This window comes from Austrofundulus limnaeus, unplaced genomic scaffold (assembly GCF_001266775.1).
Source record: "Austrofundulus limnaeus strain Quisiro unplaced genomic scaffold, Austrofundulus_limnaeus-1.0 Scaffold222, whole genome shotgun sequence".
Taxonomy (NCBI): domain Eukaryota; kingdom Metazoa; phylum Chordata; class Actinopteri; order Cyprinodontiformes; family Rivulidae; genus Austrofundulus; species Austrofundulus limnaeus.
This window is the reverse complement of record NW_013952624.1, coordinates 583,799-604,059: the sequence shown is the minus strand read 5'-3', so window position 1 is coordinate 604,059 and position 20,261 is coordinate 583,799. Positions and strand designations below refer to the sequence as shown.

The 20,261-nt window shown below is 38.8% G+C and overlaps 1 protein-coding gene across 1 annotated transcript; it reads right to left on the bottom strand.

Annotated features, from left to right (window-relative positions):
• Nucleotides 1-956: 956 nt before the first annotated feature.
• si:ch211-278j3.3 (E3 ubiquitin-protein ligase RNF19B) lies at nt 957-20,255 on the bottom strand (the record flags this gene model as incomplete). Its single annotated transcript, XM_014019483.1, is given in 7 exon segments — nt 957-1,071; nt 1,547-1,709; nt 4,383-4,530; nt 6,223-6,428; nt 8,823-9,304; nt 9,553-10,040; nt 20,013-20,255. Coding segments are annotated over 6 exon segments (1,267 nt in total), but the record flags the coding sequence as incomplete, so codon positions are not given.
• Between the last annotated feature and the right edge of the window lie 6 nt (nt 20,256-20,261).

The following is a 20,261-nucleotide window of genomic DNA, read 5'->3' as shown; positions in this document are numbered from 1 at the left end:
CGTCCACCATAGACTTTGTATGTAAACCTGATGCTCCTGATGCTGAAATCGCGTTCGGTGTGAACGCACCATTAGTTATTATAGTTAATTAGTTCTGCTGCTATAGGCTTAGACTGCTGGAGGACAAACTGACCACATTTCCTGACTCTGCTATTATCTTTAGTCACTTTCCTCTACATCAGGGATAGTCAATTCTGGTCCTCGAGTTTCGCAGCTCTGCACATTTTACTTGTTTCTCTGCTCTAAAACACCTGATTTGAATGAATGGATGATTTTCAGGCTTCTGCAGAACTTGGAAGAGGTAATTCACTGACTGAATCAGGTGTCAGAGAAGGGAAAAAAGTAAAACATGCAGGGCTGCGGACCTCGAGGACCAGGATTGACTATCCCTGCTTTACATGTTTGTTTTTATTCTGTCAATAACCTGAGTTTTCTTTGTCTCTCTTCCAGAGGAAAATACACCTGGACCAGTCCTGTGTTTGTCTGTGTCTCCTTCCTGTCCCAAACCCAGCCGGTCCTGAGCCTGGTTCTGCTGGAGGTTTCTTCTTAAGGTTAGTTGTTGCTACTGCTCAGAAAGGTGATAAAACATTTTTTTAATATTTCATATTTATATTTTTATATATATTTTTAGATTTTTTCTTACACTTCATCATATTTAGACTAAATTCAATTATTGCAAATTTTTCGACCAACATTTTACTTAATACTCAGTTTGATGTGAATGTCAACCTTATGATAGTGCTAACTAAAAGTAGCTAGCTTTGCTAACTTGAAATATTAATTAGCACACCCTGTGGCTTCCCATGTCACCTTAGAGGCATTCTGAAAATATATAATATATATATATATATATATATATATATATATGTATGTATATGTTTTGAAATATACATACTTTTAATTATTTATTCATGACCGTAAATATGTCCCCAGACTAACATGGTTTTTCTTCTTACCAACAGTGACAGCTGCTATGACCGGCGACACAAACACTGACATCATCACCCCGCTTGCCACAGTCAAATAGTGCTTACTTCCTGAGATACTATTTTTCTTGCAGCGACCGTGGACCTGGAAGGCAATAAATGGAAAACAAATTACTTCATGGAAATTTAATTTGTTCCTTGTTGTTGTTCTCCATCTGTGCAATCACTTATCCACATCCATGAATGCATTTATGCAGACAGGAGGGAAAAGGAGACAAACTGAAACCAGTATGAGCCATTACAACGCCACCAACACACACATCTATTCACACCTTTCATTAAAATTGTAGGTTGGTTTTACTAAGATTGCTTAGTCCACAGTTCCATTAATATGTATTAAGAGCTAAAACTCATTTTATCTCCAGCTTAAACATATATTTTTAGAAAGACACAATCTAGAGGTAAAATGATCCATTCCCTTAAAAGCAGTACATGACGATTATAGAGCCAAAGAAAAACATGATTTGCTGTTTTCATGTAATATGGGCTTACCCTGCAGATTTTCTACTAAATAACATGCTGTGACATGAGATGTATTAACTGTTGTTGCTCTCACTGACCTTGCGGCCCATGTAGATGGGTATGCCCACTATGATGACCGGGATGGCAATGCCCGCTATGAGGGAGATGACCACAGGGGCTCCGAGCAACATGCCCACCTGCCACAGTACTTTGCGGGTTTGAGACCATGGCTTCTTCCCCCAAAAGGTGCATCCTGAGGGACTGAAACACACAACAGACACAACTGGTTTGATAAATTATGAGTTCAAGTATATTAGTTATTATTAGTCAATGGAAGCTAATTGGTCCAATAATGGTTTTCAAAGTTAGCAAAAAAGCTAATTTGCTACATGAAAAGCTAGTTCTGCTATTAGCAGATTAGCAGAACTATGCCCACCACCGATGACTAAATTACTAAATAGAAAGTGAAATTCCCTTCAGTTTTTGGGTTTAGTGTGGTTAATACTTTATTCTGAAATAGCCATCCATCCATCCATCCATCCATCCATCCATCCATCCATCCATCCATCTTCTTTATCCACTTTTTTCTTCCTGGGTCAGAAGTTCATCACAAGGCCACATGGAGACAAACAAGAGAAACAACCATTGATCTACTGTATATTACTGGATTGGACATCACGTGACTTATCGTGCGCCAACATAGGAGCCATTGCTATGCATTGAGTCATGTCAACAAAACGGTAGAGTTTCAATGCGGGATGCGCGTCAGTCTGTCACAAAAATATTCATAGCACCCTCATTTCTTATCCAATTTCTATCTAATTTTGCATTTGTTTCCTGGTTCTTCATTCGCGCTGAAGTGACTAAAGACAAATTCCTCCAGCTGGTCATAAAATAAATGCGGTCGGCCCCTCCACAGCTTGGCTTATGAAATGTAGCTACAGTGGAGGAAAAAAGTTACAGAGTTTTTTACTCTGATATATAATCACAAACTACAGGATGTACCATATACTGACTGGACAGAACATCAGTACCAGTAATATCTACACAGTTCAGCCTAGTAGTAGTAAAGGTAATTTTACTGTTGTCCTTATATTTACCTCTCACAATGTTATCCTAACATAATAGCAATATTGATAAAAAATATATAATAATTTCTTGGAACAGCAAATTTGTCTTTACATGATGGAAAGGGGCTTCTACTGAAAATATGTTGGCAAAAACCTATAATGAAAAGTTCCCTGACTGCTTATAGATTTATCTCTTGAACAAATACATATTTTTACATTTCACAACATCAGCAATTTTCTCAGCTTTAATTTAAGCCCTTTTTTACAGAAATCAGATATGAAATGAGGGTGCTATGAATATTTTTGTGACAGATTGACACGCATCCCGCATTGAAACTCAACTGTTTTGTTGACATGACTCAATGCATAGCAATGGCTCCTATGATGGTGCGTCGCTAGCTATATCGGCTATAGGCGATGTCCAATCCAGTAATATAGACAAATGGAAACAACCAGTCACCCTCTTGCTTACACCTTTAGGGACAATTTAGAGTTTACAGCCAACCAGTATTGGTTTAAAAAAGAGACAACAACAACGTTGCCCTAAATGTTAGAATAATTTGGTATTTGTTTTTTTGTCAGCATGGTGTAATTCAAACTGCTGAGGAGAACAGTTTAACTGACCCCTGCTGTTTTGGTCTTATTAAACCCACGCTTAACTCGTAGAAGCAAGAAGAGCACCGAAGGGCAACGTGGCTTCTCAAAGTACGCTGCTGTTTTCCAACAGCAAATGTCACATTGTCACTTTGAACGACTTAGTGGGAGGAAAATATAATGAGGTTTTGTGAAAGTGCTGTTGCTTTGGACCAGCAAATTTGCTGTACCATGCTAAAAGCTTTGCCCTTCTGCAGAGTGCTCTCTCTAATTTGCAGTAAGAAAGATGGCTAAACAGTGAAAGGAGAAGAGAAGAGGAAAAGCAGGGGCATAAACAAAAACACAGATGACACACCTTTTTAAAAAAAAAAAAACTAGTACATTTTAAAAGTTTCATACAGCATGCTCACATCTTTTACTCAGCAACCCTAAAATCAATTCTGGCGCTGTAAAAATATAAAGGTACAAACAGAGAAACTGATAACAAGTCAGCAACGGCTCCCATTTGAAAAATCAATAAAAACACCTCTGTTTAAATCAATGTAGCTGCTTAATAAGAAAGATGTTAACACCTTACTGACAGACTCAGTGTATAACTCGGAATGAGTTTATTATTTTTGTCATGCATAAAAAAATAAATTAAAAAACTCTTACAAGTAACACAGCTAAAGTGGGAACTACTATTTCAAGGTAACTGATCTTTCCAGCACTGTATTAAATCCATGCCGCTGTAAAATTGATACAGTCACTGCTTCTGTAATGAAAACTTAATGTGGAAAAAACTTTTAGAAAAACTGCTACAAAACACAAACCTGTAATTTGTTTATTGGTATGAACCAATAACCAGAAACTGCTTTAGAAAATGTAAAATCTATGAATCAACCTGACATAGAAAGAGTTCTCTGGGCATACAAGCATCTTAGATGGACAGAACAAGAGTGGATATGTTGGATTGATATGCGTTTGAGTTTTTTTTAGCTTATTTTTAGGAAAGAGTAGCCTGGTAAAAACCAGCTCCTAGTACTTCGCTTTGCTAGCAATACTCATTTTTAAGAAATAGCTTGACTAGTGCAACTGCAAGCCTCTTATGTGTGATGCAGCCAGCTGTGTATAAAACTACTTGTTGTGTTAAATTTATTCTTCAATTTCTTGACAATGTGTATTTACAACCTCCATACAAGAAGTACAGCTTTGGATAATTGGTTTGTTACATGTTCTGGTTCAGGTTTGTTCTGCTTATATGCTTGTGAGCAGCGTGTGAACGTGATACCTGAGGTAGTGCACGTCGGTAATCTCCTGCATACACAGCCAGCAGAACTGACAGGCACACACAGTGCAGTTCATTCGGTTACAGCTGCCGTCGTTGGTCTTCATGATGTAGGCGCCACAACGAGGGCACGGTTTGATCTCTTCTGCGTCTGCAACACAGCAAAACGCAGAATTAAAAAGTGCATTATTTACTCTCTAACTCAATGAAATAGCTTTTGTTTGTAATTTTGTTTGCTAGGAAGAGCAATTTCTTGCACGCTTCACTGGTTGCCAAGTACATAATCAGCTAAAATTGAGGAAAATAACTACTGTTTTCAGAGGTTTATAGTAACTACGTACGTTTACTTCATTACAGTACTTAAGTAGTTTTTTAAAGGATTTGTAACTTTACCAATTATTTATAATAGCTACTTTTACTTTTATTTCATTACATTTTAAAGTTAAAACCGATACTTTTACTTCTTTACTTTAAAATGTAACACCTAGTTACTCGTTATAAAATTAAATATGTTTGAACTCATCATGAAAGAAGATGTTTATGTACTCTAAAAAATAAAGTGTTGAATTTACTCAACAGTCATGTCAACTGGCTCCACTAAGCCTCGTTGAGTAAATTGAATAAATAATATACATATATTGCTCATTTACTCAACCTGGCTAAGTGGAACCAGTTTGGTTCAGTAAATTCAACTATTTATTTTAGAGTTTGTAAAAGTACTTATACTTTTAGTTTTCCAATTTTTGTGAACAGTTTTATGACTTTTACTTGAGTAGATTTTTCATAAGTGAAATTTATTTTTTCCAAAGTCATTTTCTCTTCATGTAATTTTACTTTTACTTAGTTGTTTTTTTTCAAGTACTTTATAGACCTCTGACTGTTTTAATACATTTTACAGATGTTTTTAACAAATGAGTTTAAGACTGATGCGTAAACTGATTCACTGTTAAACAGACACAAGCTAGTCAGTGTGCATTGCCAATGCAATGCACACTATTGTGATTCGTTTCTCATCCAAATCATCTCCACTTTGGCACGCTTCTCCTCCTGCATACTTTGTCCTAGAGCTGCCATTGTAATTCATATTTGTAAAGCTCCTGTGCCAAATGATGGCTATGACTTTTGGTGCCTGTACAACTTATAGTTTTTTTTAAATATTAATGTTTAATAATTTATAATGGGAGTCAATAGAGCCTTGTGTTGGTCCAATGCTGCCCCCGCTGTATCTATTCAGTACTGAACCATAGTTTAGTATTTAATCTCAATAGTTCAGTGTTTACAATAATAACATGATTGTAATTTGATGTTTTACTATAATATTGTCCAAATATTGCTTTATTATTGTAATATTTTTCAAATTAGTAACAACCATTACATTGGCAATGTGGCCACTTTCTACACACATACAAACCAAACCCTGGCCTCATTCCTCATTACCACAGCTCTAATGGTCTCAAGGTTAGTGCCATGGACTTTCATGTACGAGATCAGGGTTCAAAACCCAGCAACAGCAACTTTAACAGAAAATCTCTACAAACTTCATATTGTCACACAGTTACCCTTATTACAAACAACTGCTGACTTGACATGCACAAGCTGGTATAGAAAACACATTTGAACTTGGTCACATTTCATTCTGCAAGTCCACTGCTGCAGTAAAGACATGCTACAAGGCAATGCACACTTGTTTTTACATCGTAAAAACCCATGTCTAGTTAGCTGTTATATCTTGATTTCTTCTATGTATGCCACATAAATTAACTGGTGTGTTTATATTTAATCAATTAGACAAAAAATTAGACACTGAAAAAAAATACAGAACACAGACTGCTTCTAGTCTCACCCCCTCCAGGTTCCTCATTGAAGACATATAGCGTGGAGGGGTCATTGCCTCCTGAAGTATGGCGGGCCCGCTGACGCCGGGCCTGGTCACACGTCTGGTTGGGGTGCCACAGCTGCCGACAATGGTAGCAGAACTCTGTACCACATCCCTGACGACCGCAGCTCAGCTTGGGACACTCTGCACAACCATAAGCTATCACTGCATAGCTGGAAAACAAGTAGTATAGTTTATTTACAGACTGCTCCTTGTTGGCTAAACAATACAGTTACTATTTCACATCTAAGAATACATTATATATATATGTATGTATATGTTTTGAAATATACATACTTTTAATTATTTATTCATGACCGTAAATATGTCCCCAGACTAACATGGTTTTTCTTCTTACCAACAGTGACAGCTGCTATGACCGGCGACACAAACACTGACATCATCACCCCGCTTGCCACAGTCNTGTGTGTGTGTGTGTGTGTGTGCCCATAATGTACTATAAGAAGTAGTTTATTGTAATAGACCATCAAGTTACAAGTAGTGGAACTTTATGTTTCCGGGTCAGATGTCTAATGGGATAAACACTGAGGTTGCTTTGAAGACACCACAGGAATTAAACAAATTCAACAAGCTAAAGATATTTATGAAAATCTCATCTAGGATCTTACAGGAAAGTTTAACATGAATCAGTTTAGAGCACATTGGGTCTGTAGAACGGCATAAAATTACTGGTTGGATCTCTTTAATTCCAATGGCTTCTCCATTGTGACCTCAGAGTTTATCCCAAAAATGTGTAAGCGTGGCTGTTTCGCACATTTGTAACTATTGTCTATTGGACTTGAATCTAGTTCTGAATTGGAATGAAAGTTTTGACTCGTTTTTTATTTGTCATGAATTGGTACTGTATAAAAGTTGAACTGAACAGAAGTGAGGGGGGCGGGTCACATTGATATTCAACAAGTTAAGCAGGTTTTTGGTTAACTCTCTGCTATATTGATATAGCATTTTTCAAATGTATCCAATTTTATTTATAAAGACCTTTTAAACTTTTCAAAGGGAACAGAGTGCTGTCCAAAGTACTACAGTAAAAACAAGCAAACTCCACAACAATTAAAAAATATAAAGAATACAAACAAAGACTAAAAACCATGAAAATCAACATCAATGCCAAAAAAAAGGGTTGTAAGTGAAGATTTAAAAACAGCTGACATGGAGGCATTTCTAACGTGCAAAGGCAGGTGTTATGGTAATATTTATTTAACAAAGACAGAAATACGTGGCCCAAGAATGAAGGTACTCTGTGAGATGATCAGGTGAGTTTTATTGCAACAACACAAACACAGAGAACCTGGCCTGTCTCTGTGCCTCTGCTTCTCTCTGTCAATCTCTCCACACTGCTGTTGAACACTGAGTCTCGAGGCCTATATATTAACAAACACCATTATGCCATCTTAGCAAGATTTGATACGAGGTCAATGGAAAACACAAAGATAAACACAAGTGATATCTAAGAATGACTGTTGTTAGCAAATCTTGTTCTGACTTTAATCATTCTGTCTGCAGAWGAACAGCATGTCATGAAAACCTAGGTCATTAAAGGATATCATGAATTATTTGCTTAAACATAAAAGTATTAGTTCTATTACAGCAGGTCTAACTGCACTGATAACATATGTCAGGTTAAGTTTCAAATATGGTTGTTATGAGGTTCACTCATTGATGGATGGTTTTAACTAAAATTATTCATTGATCAGGGATAAGAGGCTTGACAAACTAAAGCACGATCTCCTGAAAATGAACTAGGATTAATAACTTGTGAGACCAATTTGCCTTGTGGTCTTTTAAGACTGCTCTAAGATGCTCAGTAGAAAGAAATAATTAACTATGGCTAAGAAGGAAATGCTCAACAGAGATGAATCTTCTTGGAAATCAAAGCCACATTTGTTTTCATTGCTTTGGGGCTTCTAAAGTACTTGCAGCTTTCTAACAACTCCTTTACAGTCTGGCGCTACTTCAAAAGGAGAAAAAAAAAGTTCAAACTGAGCTTTTAAATGTTGCCAATTTATCCACTGTTCAGACAAAAACACTCATTTTGTGCAACGATGACAGAGTTGTGACAAGGTGTGGATTAGTTGTTTTGACATTTCTGAGACCTTTGTTATATTTTCTTTATAAAACTCTGATTTTTAAATATGAAAATTAGGCACCTGCTTCGAATGTTATCATCCATTAAATGGACGCTATTAGCCAATATCAATCCCATAGAATGGCTTCAGACTGTCAGCTGGTTAGTAGGAGGCATAAAACCACTAAGGTTTTTTATGCAATCTGGTTAATATGAGGCATAAAATCAGTTAATTTTGGAGAAAATGACATGGGCTACAATAAAGTAGACCAGCCTCCGGCGGTAGCAGATTGTTGCATTCCAACGTGTATGGCACTGGTCACCCACTAGGGGGTACTGTCGGGACAGTCTGAAGCCATTCTATGGGACAGATAACCGCTAATAGCGTCCATTTAATGGACTGATAACATCCGAACCGGCTGAATTACATTGTGTTGTTAAACACGTTTTTGTTTTTTCTATGATATGGTTCAGTTTTCACCTGCAGTCAGGCGCAGGACACCAGCGTGTGTCTGGATCCGCAGCCAGAAAGCGCCTCAGCTGGAACTCCTCGAACCTCTCCAGCAGCGCCCGGTCATCCAGAATGGCGCGGACGTCCAGTGGCGTCAGATTCTCGGGGCACTGCGGGCAGGCGATGCTCACCCTGCTCTCCAGTATCTCTATGCGCAGGTACTGGCGGAGGCAGTCGGAGCACGCCCTGTGGGAGCACGAGGCCAGTCGCGGGAAGTGGCAGCGCGGTTGGCTGAGCAGGCACAGCGGGCACTCCTCCAGGTGCTCGTCCAGGAGCTGCTCCTGGCTGGACGTGGAGAGGGAGAGGACGCCGTTGGAGCCGCCGCCGCCCGCCCCCTCCTCTGTGGCGGCGCCGCTCGGGACCGCTTCAGCAGCAGCCGGCACGTCGTCGTCTTCCCCTCCTTCAGCTCCAGAAGCGCTCCATTTTCCTGCATCTTCGGCTGCTGTGAGTTCCTGAGAACAGCAGCAGACTTGATTACGTTTACCATGTCTAACTAACATCATGTGTGAAAACGACAAAATAATTTCCAACTTTGGAAACTCTTATGATTACTGCCCCAGCGACCAGATCCAGAATAAGAGTGAATGAAAGAATAATGGATCAAATAAATGCCCTGTAATGTAAAATGTATACGACAGATTCCCACAATAAAGTTTTTCTTTAATAACAACACAAACAAAAACAGAAGCCTGAATCTCACCTGCTCTGGTTGCTCACTGGGGGTCAGGGTTATAGGCACCTCCTCTTTGGGCCACGTTTCCAAAGGCCTCTCAGGCTTTGGCTCAGATTTGGGCTTCCGACTGAAGAAGTTCAGAAAGCTCAGGGGCCCCGTTTGTTGCTTGGGCCTCTTCATGTTCTAGGATGAGCGCTGGCCAACGACCATGAGCGGGATGCAAAAGGGTTGGTTCAGTGTGTGTCAGACTTTCTGTGAGCACTGTGAGAGCTATTTCGATGATGTGTCTCTGTATGAGCAAAGAAGTGTGGGAGAGCTGGAGAGGAGGTAATCCCTGCCTGAGGGGAACATTGCTAATCTGAAGGCTTTTCTGGGAGCTGATCATGTGGTTTATTATTGTCTCTCTTAAGTTTCTTTCTCCACCTCCGCTGCAGTTCACATGAAGTAAAATTAGTCCTTGAATGGTAGAAGGCCACTGTTACTGGAGCTCTTCTTCGCAGTATGAACAGTTTTTCCTGAGAATAAAAAAATTAGGATTAATTTGGGATTGATTGCATACTGTCATTGTGTTTTTGCAGTTTTACAATACTACTTTTACAATGCTTAATATCAACACATACATATTCACATATGCACAGATCTTCAGTTCTGTTATGCTCTAATAATCCCGATGAAAAGTTATTTTACATGATGTTTTTTGTTAACCTCCTAAAATTGAAATAAGCAAGGACAACTTTGTGTTGGTAACAATCCAGACAGTCCTTTTCCTCTTTGACTCTTTGACCACATCCATGATATCCAAAAACAATATGAAACGTGGACTCGTCAGACCACAGGACACTTTGCATCAGTCCGTTGCAGATGAGCTCGGACCCAGAGAAGCTGGCAGCACTTATAGAAACAAACTGTGTTCACTGATGATTGGTTTTCTGAAGTGTTCCTGGGCCCATGTAGTAATATCCATTACAAAATGATACCTGTTTCTAATGCAACGTCGCGTGACGTATGAAAGGTCACAAACATTCAATGACAGTTTTCGGCTTTGCTGCCTTCTTGCAGATATGTGTCCATATTCTCTGAATCTTTTAATGATATTCCGGACTGTAGATGATGAAATCCCCAAATTCCTTGCAATTGCAGGTTGAGAAACGCAGTTGTTCAAAAAGAAGTGAACCTCACTCCATCCTTGCTCGTGAACGACTGAGCCTTTCAGGGATGCTCCCTATAAACCCAATCATGACACACCTGTTTCCATTTAACTTGTTCACCTGTGGAATACTCCAAACACGTGATTTTTTTTAGCATTCCTCAACTTTCCCAGTCTTTTTTGCCCCTGTTCCAGCTTTTTGAAACATTGTAGGCATCAAATTCCAAATGAGTTAATATGTGAAAAAAAACAATAGTTTATCCGTTTGAACATTAAATATCTTCTCTTTGTTGTGTATTCAATTGAATATAGTTTGAAAAGGGTTTGCAATTCATCGTATTCTTGTATTCTGTTTTTATCTATGTTTTCAACAACATGATCATTTGATTGGAATTGGGGTTGTAGGATGTCAGTGGATATTTTTGGGACCAGGAAAGTGGAGTATTCAGAGAAAACCCACCATGCATGATATGAAAAAAAAAGACCAGGAAGTGATCCTGCAACCTTCTAGCTGCGAAGTAACAGATCTAACCACTGCACCAACGTGTCACCCCTTTTGCATTCATAGACATGCATCAAATGATAGGCCTGAAATCGGTCCTGTGCAATTCTCACCTTGATCATCTCAAATTGGGACAAATCCTAAAAATCCAATAATAATCATTGTAAAAAGCATGAATTTGTGTTTGTATTGGGTTAGTTCACTGAAAAAAAATGGAATTGAAAATTGCCCCACAAAACCAGAATTGGTGCATCTCTACTATATGCATTTTAGCAGTTTTGTTTGTGAAACTTAATTAGCAAGCTTTTAATACGCTATTGTAACAAATCTGCTTCTCAACAATTCACTATCAAGCTTTTGAAAAGTTTATTTTTTTGTTCTCATTTGTGCTCAACAAATGATACTAAAACAGTATAAAATACCAGAAACTGACTTTTAACATTCGACATTTGATTTAAAACTGGCATTCTTTCAAAGAACGAATAATGCTCGCTTCTTTGTCTGTCAAAGTTTTACATAAAAATCTTAGGTGATATGTTAGAACTCAAAGTATGTATTGAGGAGGACTCTCAGCTACTGCCACTCAAAAATCTGTAAATTTGACTGAGTCAGGAGCATTTTTATTATTGCTTAGTAAGATTGATTAGCTGTGGCAGCCATCTTGAATTGGGTTGATCCTAAAATGTAATGAGTTGAAGGTGTACTAATGACTCATTTAGAAGAGTTTCAATAAAATCCATCCACTGGTTTGAGGTGCTAAAAGTCAGACAAACACATACACACACACATTTTATGCAGATGAGCAACAACACTGTTGCATAAATAATCAATGCCAGCTCAGTCTTTTGTCGACTTTTCCTCATTTTCTCAGCTACTTACATAAAATCCAGTTCAGACTGAAACCCACGCGGTTCGGTTCTCTGCACCGTCACCTGTGCTGTTCCCTCAGACTCGAGCAACAAGGTCACAGCCGTGAGACACACAATGAGCAGACGAATGGGAGACTTGTGACAGAAAGGATGGAGGGTGAAGCAGAAGAGGCAGTAAAAGACGACACAGACGGCTCTTTCTCCCCAGCAGGCAGCAGAGAGCTTTTATAATCAGGCCCCAAGAGCAACGAGAGTATGGGATGATTCACAGAACCCCCAGACCAATTAAAATAGCTGTCTCCATGGCACCGTGTCAATGCAGACAATAGAATACAGCTTGAAATATGAGATAATTAAAGGCCTAGCCTTTCTTGTAGAAATGCATGTCGCCCATCATGCCAGAGTTTTAGACTGAGAAAATCTATGAATCATAGTCATTCCTGTTAAACCCCAGCTACTTTAATATAAAAGTAGGTATATTTTATTGGTACATACATAAAGTGATGTAAATCCTGTTAAAGACAAAATTATATGTTTACAAATGAAACAACAAATAAGAATTTTATTTGCCCACAAAACGCATTAGTTTCCGGCCGGGGACCCCACTTGCAAACCCACAAACAATGTTACAAAATATATAAAGAAATGTCTTAGAATGTTTTCCTGACTTTTATTTACTATTTAATAATTAACACGTTTATTTAGCATAAGAATTTTCTTCCCACTGAAAAAGCAACTTTTCAACAAACGGTAAGACGATAAGAACAGAATCAAACCACTCTAAAATAACATTTCAGTATTTATTGGCCTTTATTGTCCCGCAAAGGGGCAATTAATTTTCTGCATTTTACCCAACGCACATGTGAACATACGTGGAGCAGTGGGCTGCCACTTACAGGGTCCAGGGAGCAGCTGAGGGGTTAAGGGCCTTGCTCAAGGACCCAAAGTGGGGTTTGGTTCTGGTTGGTTTGAGGAGTTGAACCGGCAATCTTCCGATCACAGACTCATTTTCTCTAACCTCTGCACCACTTTATTATTATGATTACAGATTATATTTTAAAACGGTGATTGAAATCAGATTTGATTTCATGATAATGATTTAAAACATTTATTAGATTTCATTTTAAAAAGTTTTTTCTTCTCTTCCCTCCAGCTTTCTAAGGGTTCCCTAGCGCCCCCTGGTGGCCCTCCACTATGAAAAACCACTGGGTTAGTCGATTTGCTGTGGCAGCCACCTTGAACTGGGTTGATGCCATGAATTTATCACATGAATTGTTACTTTAGGTAGGTTTCATGAAAATATGTCAATGAGATATTTTGTCAACAAACAAGCTTGTCTCGAACAGGTAATATTAAAGTTTTAAACAAAGATGTTGCCCAATGAGCAGCACTCAAAATAGATGTTGAGTATTAGCTACTATCACAACAAATATTAGACGAGTATCTGTATGGATTGTGTGTGTGTTGCTACCAATCACAAGCAAACTGCTATCAAACAGATCAGAAACACAAAGATGGTAAAAATGACTGATATGTTCACTTTTTGCCCAAAGCCAGAAGTGGACAAAAGCCAAAATGAACAATGAGCCTTGCTTTTTTCCCTTTTCACATTTGTATTTATACCCACATCTGTGGGTATGTGGCCTACCTATATGCACTGTATATACCCACACTCCACATTACACAAAAGGGAGGGAATACATACAACTGAGTATATTTTTAAGTCAGAACCAGATGCTTTTACCAAAGCTTGTCTCCTGACACTAAAAACACATCAAACATCTGCACACAGTCCATTCTCTAATGACTTTGTGAAGAAGGATAAAGAGATTAGCAGGCACAGACTACTCAGCAACTAAAATTTAAATTGCACAGAACAATGTACCAACTACAGTAAAATGTCTCACTAGAATGTACTTGTACTCAAATGCTTCATTAAAACTAACATTTAAAGGAAAAAACGTATGCATAACTTGAAGCGTTAAAAAAGCCAATGTCTTGTGTTGGTTCATGAGAGTTTTGAAGATGAAAAAATTAAGAACTTCAGCTTAGAGTAAATTGGCAAGAGGTAAACTTTAGTATAGATATTTATGGACTTGTTTGAGCCCCTAGAAAGATGAAGTTTGTTTAATGCTTGTATGAGCATTTCAAACGGACGTACACTCGAGCAAGATCACTGCTGGATTTAATTCTTCCTGGTATCCAGGTGAACTTGGGGGTTTATGTCTCTTTTCTCTTACATTCTTCCCCATCGATTCTTGATGAACACCTGCTCGCAGGTTCTGAACGGTAAAGTGGAACTGTGACAGGCATATCGCAGACATTACGCATTTAAATTAACTTAGAATAAAAGGTAAGGAAATTAGTGTTTGGTAGATTATTTCTTTGTTGTAACAATGCTATTTGGCAATAAATTTTATACTGTTGCAAAGCCTGTTAATTTCCCTTTTAAATGGTGCCACTTTTGTAAGGAACATGCATTTGCGGGATGAGCAGTAGAGCTAAGTATGTGGGTTGCGCACATTAAAAATTAGCCAAATCTGTTCTGTCAAACAGATTATTTTGTTGTTGCTTTTGACACTTGTTTTGAGCTTCTGGTACCCCCAGGTGCTGCCAATCAGGTGACAAACAGATTTATTATGACAAGAAAATAATCTACCAAATACAAAGTTCTTTGATTTTTGTTAAGTAGATACACTTTGCTAAACGACAGCTTAAAAACCCCAACTTTTAGAACCACTGTTCTAACCCTTCCACATGTCTGTTATCCCTGCTTCCTTGTGCTTCTTGATATTCCAGCTAGATTCTTACATCCTGCTGAGTGTTGCAGAGTTTCAGGGGCTTGTTTGATCGAACCGTTTACTTTAGATTTTGTGTTTTAAGCACAGCCTTGCTTCTAGGACTTTGGTGTGTAAAGCTTTTCTGCTGCTTGGGCTTTTAAGCTTCTAACTGACAGATCGAAGAAGCAAGTGACTTGAAGGAAATGGCTGAACCAAGGCCATTTGGGTTCTATAATCAGAGATGAGAGCAACTTAAAGAAACTTATCATAAAAACACAACTATATCAGCATTCAAATGTTGAAATTCCAGCCTTAAAATTTTTAATTTATTAAAAGTAACTCAACTAAAATGGCAAATAAAGGTCAGCTTTTATGTTTTTATAATCATATGTGCAATGATAACCTTTTATGTAATATACAGCGGGTAAAATAAGTATTGAACACATCACCATTTTTCTCAGTAAATACTGTATATTACTAGAGGTGCTAATGACATGAAATTTTCACCAGATGTCGGTAACAACCCAAGTGATCCATACATACAAAGAAATCAAACCATAAATGTCCAGAAATGAAGTTATTTGTAATAATGTGGAATGGCACAGGGAAAAAGTATTGAACACATGAAGAAAGGGAGGTGTAAAAAGGCATGGAAAGCCAAGACACCAGCTGAACTCTCTCAGTAATTACAAAGCAAGCCTGCCCCTTGTCAGTGCAAGTTAATATCAGCTGGTTCAGTCCCAAATGATGGCCAGGTATCACACAAGAACCATCTGATGATGGGTAAAAGTAAAGAGCTCTCTCAAGACCTTCACAACCTTATTGTTGCAAAGCATAATGATGGCATCGGTTACAGAAGAATGTCTAAACTTCTGAAGGTTCCAGTGAGCACTGTTGGGGCCATAATTCAGAAGTGGAAAGAACATCATTTCACCATAAACCGACCAAGACCAGGTGCTCCTCACAAGATTTCTTACAGAGGAGTGAAAAGAATTATCAGAAGAGTTGTCCAAGAGCCAAGGACCACTTGTGGAGAGCTTCAGAAAGACCTGGAATTAGCAGGTACGATTGTTTCAAAGAAAACAATAAGTAATGCACTGAACCACCATGGCCTGTATGCACGCTCACCACGCAAGACTCCACTGCTGAAGAAACAGCATGTTGAAGCTCCTTTAAAGTTTGCTGCACAACATTTAGACAAGCCTGTGAAATACTGGGAGAATATAGTCTGGTCAGATGAGACCAACATTGAACTGTTTGGATGCCAGAATACACATCATGTTTGGAGGTCAAATGGCACTGCACATCAGCCCAAAAACACCATACCAACAGTGAAGTTTGGAGGTGGGAACATCATGGTGTGGGGCTGTTTTTCAGCATATGGTACTGGCAAACAAATAATTGAAGGAAGGATGAGTGGAAAAATGTACAGAGACATTCTTGATAAAAATCTGCTTCCATCTACCAGGATGATGAAGATGAAACGTGGCTGGACATTTCAGCAAGACAATGAGCCCAAACACAAAGCCAAGAAAACTCTCAGTTAGTTTCAGRGAAAGAAACTAAAGCTGCTGGAATGGCCCAGCCAATCACCTGACCTGAATCCAACAGAAAATCTATGGAAAGAACTAAAGATCAGAGTTCATAGAAGAGGYCCACGAAACCTTCAAGATTTGAAGACTGTTTGTGTGGAAGAATGGGCCAAAATCACACCTGAGCAATGCATGCCACTAGTTTCTCCATACAGGAGGCGTCTTGAAGCTGTCATTGACAACAAAGGCTTTTGTACAAAGTATTAGATAAATTTCAGTAAGCGTGTTCAATACTTTTTCCCCTGTGCCATTCCACATTATTACAAATAACTTCATTTCTGGACATTTATGGTTTGATTTCTTTGTATGTATGGATCACTTGGGTTGTTACCAACATCTGGTGAAAATTTCATGTCATTAGCACCTCTAGTAATATATTTACTGAGAAAAATGGTGACGTGTTCAATACTTATTTTACCCACTGTAACTATCTCCTCGACATTTCTCTTCTAGCACCGTCGAACGGCATTACTTCTGTGCACGATCATGTAAAATGTAAGCACGAGCAAGAGCTGCAGCCTTGTAGTTTCAATTCACGGCAGCAAAGCCTCATGTTTAATTTATTTCCAGCAGCCTGAGGAAAACTGATCCCTAAACAGACAGTTTTGCCAGACGTCATTACATAATATAGAAGGAAAGCAGCTTGTGTTCTTACTGTATCCTCTCTGATACTGTATGATTCAGCATGTTGATTCACACCAGATTCAATGGCAAGAAAGCACTACCACGACCGTGTTTTTACACAAAGTTTGTAAGATCTTACCGTGTCGTCAGCTCGCCAGTGTTGTCTGCTTTGCCTTTGGAACAACTTACTTAACTCAGCCTGGAAAATTTTGTTTTTATGCTTTTAAAACTTTAAAGTAAATCTTTAGAGATTTTAACAGAGTATTTCAGGTGCACGTGGAAGTACTGAGAAGTACTGCGATGCCAGATTACTTCAGCAGGCCTTCAGATGATCCAAATTTAAGCCATATGAACTGTTGTTTGTTTTAAATAATAATGCATTCATAAGTTATGTAATAAAAAACTGAAATCTAAAGGAATCACAACACTGAGCCAAGTGGAGAACACTCAGTAGGAGGCAGATGCATTATTGTCCAAGAATACCATATGGAGAGGAGTTTACATAAACAAACACTGCAAAGGAATCTTGAAAATTTATTGTATTAAAAGAACTGGAATTAATAAATGTGGCAATGTGTAACATTTGTGAATACTTCACGAGAAACATGCAATTAAAAACAAAACATATAAAAAAGCTAAATGACTTCTTATTGACACATTTGCATTTGCACACAATCCTCAGTTCCGACATAGTTCAAACACTGTGTAAAATGCGAAAAATATAATAATTATTATTTACCGTTATTTATCCAGGCAAGTCCCTTTGAGATCACAGATCTCTTTTTCAGGAGAGGCCTGGGCCTGAAGGGAACCTACTGTACGTTTTTGGGGGCGGGGGACACCGGAGTACCCAGAGAAAACCCAGGCAACCACGAGGAGAACATGCAAACTCCGCACAGCAAACTCCCACGTCCGAACGGGGGATCGAACCCACGACCTTCTTGCTATGAGGCATCGGTGCTACCATTAATCCACCGTGGTTAGCATAATAATAATAATAATAATAATAATAATAATAATCATCATCATCATCTCATAAACCTATTATTTTCTCATAATAGAACATAATACACATTTCAAATGTTCAAACTATAAAAATTAGACCCAATTTAAAAGCCTGCCACTCTGATGGTATGGGGGTGCATTAGTGAAAAGAAAGAAAACACACTGCAAAAACTGTCCATCTTACCAAGTTTTAAAATCTTATATCAGCCAAAGAGTCTTTTTGATCATGTTTTGAGACTGATTTACTAAACAAGAACTGATTGTGTAAGAATAATAATTTGTTTTCAGAATATGTAAGATTATTTGTCTTGTTAGTCTGAAAATTTGACTCAAGTTAATTAAAAGCATGAAGAAAAAATTAACATCCGGCAAAGAGGCCCCAGACAACATTGTCCCTGTCCTGTCTTTCTTGAGATGTGTCACTGCCATAAAATTACAAGATTTTATTCAAAATTGTTCAATTTCTGATATTTTGAATATGCTCCATTGTGAATAAAACATAGATTTATTAGATTTCCAAACAGTTGTGTTACTTTTATTTGTATTTTTCACAATGCCCCACCTTTAAAACCCTATATTAAATTTAGAAAATACACATTTTCAGCCATTAAATGCATTTTGTTGTGTACTTGCTGGTACAAAGCAGCACCTAGCTCCGCCCTGGAACTCAGTACCCATTGGAGCTCCCGCCCCACAGGGCACCCCTCCCCCGAAGCATTGCTGTGACAATGTGCTGAAGTGGGAGTGTCAGAAACGGTAGGAAGCTTTTAAAGAGACACGGGCCAATTTAGATAAGACTACGATGCAAAGTCAAATTTATTTTTAATATAAACAGCATTTTCACAACAACTAATAGTTATTTGATTGCAGTATAGAACTGAACTATGTGCCTGGAAAAAAACAAAATACCCCCATTTTAAATGTGAAGAAGAAGGAGCAAAAAGCATGTCCCCTTTAATGCACGCTAGAAAAGCTCAAATAACAGCTTGTGACTATTTGAACTGAGATGCACGGCGTACAACATGTGTATTCTTTCAAGTTGTAGCTTTGACTCCACACGTACCGCGACGAAAAAGAAAACGACAGATGGGATTACAACCGTATCTGGATTTTGCCCTGAAGCTGTTTGCCCTCCTTTGAAAAGCGGTGAGATTTGAGACCGACTCGTCTGCATCTCCTCTTCTGCACACCCCAACAGCCCGTGTCACATGATCTGGTCACTGTGGAGGCCTTTGTGTTTAATGATGACGCGACACCTGTTCACAGGATGTTGTTTTGCAGTGGGAGCTGCAGACCAGTCTCCTCAGTGGATCTGGGAAACCTGATGATAGTGGAGAATATCTGGCCACTGGACACATGCCCACATCAGCAATGCGGGGTTTCAGAGGCATGGGAATGACCTCAGACTACACACAGAGAAAGAGGGAGGGAGGAAGTAAAACACTTATACCTTCTAATAAAAACACTCAATATGTACCACTCTGTTCCACGCTTATTGTTATAAAATCCTTGCTAATCCACTTTATAATCTATTGAATAACCACAATATGAGAGATTACGTTTGAAAAAGTGTATTTTTTAGAAAAACGCTGTCTTTTAAACATCACTATTATCTCCACAGCTTGTATTCCATGTGTTCCTCATAAATAAGCCACAGGCCTATATAATATAAGCATCGTTTATATAATGGAGATGAGTATTTGTCGTTTACTGAAAGTTGTTTTTCGCATTTTCAGACCTGATTTCAATGGTTTCCAGGATGGTCCTGTGCATCAGCTAGATGTCAGGGAGTGGCATGTTTAACAAGCTGTGGAGTCGTATTCACCTCCACCTTCATGCACGCCGCGTGGACACGGGGAACAAAAACAACAACAACAACAGCAGCAGCAGGAGCATACCGGTGTACAAATGCGCACCTGGCAGCAAATACCCCCATACAAAACCATCCCTGTAGCGTTTTATCCTTACCTTCTCCCCCCTGTCTCTGCGCAGAGCCTTCCGTCTCTGTGCAGCGGTACGATCCACCACAACTGGCTCCTCCTCCTCCAGGACCAAACACACACGCACGAGCATGCGCGCGCACACACAACTCTCTCTCTCTCTTTCCTCTTCAATGCCGCACAGAACACTGCACGGATAAAAAAGCTGCAGTGTGTGTGTGTGTGTGTGTGTGTGTGTGTGTGTGTGTGTGTGTGTGTGTGTGTGTGTGTGTGTGTG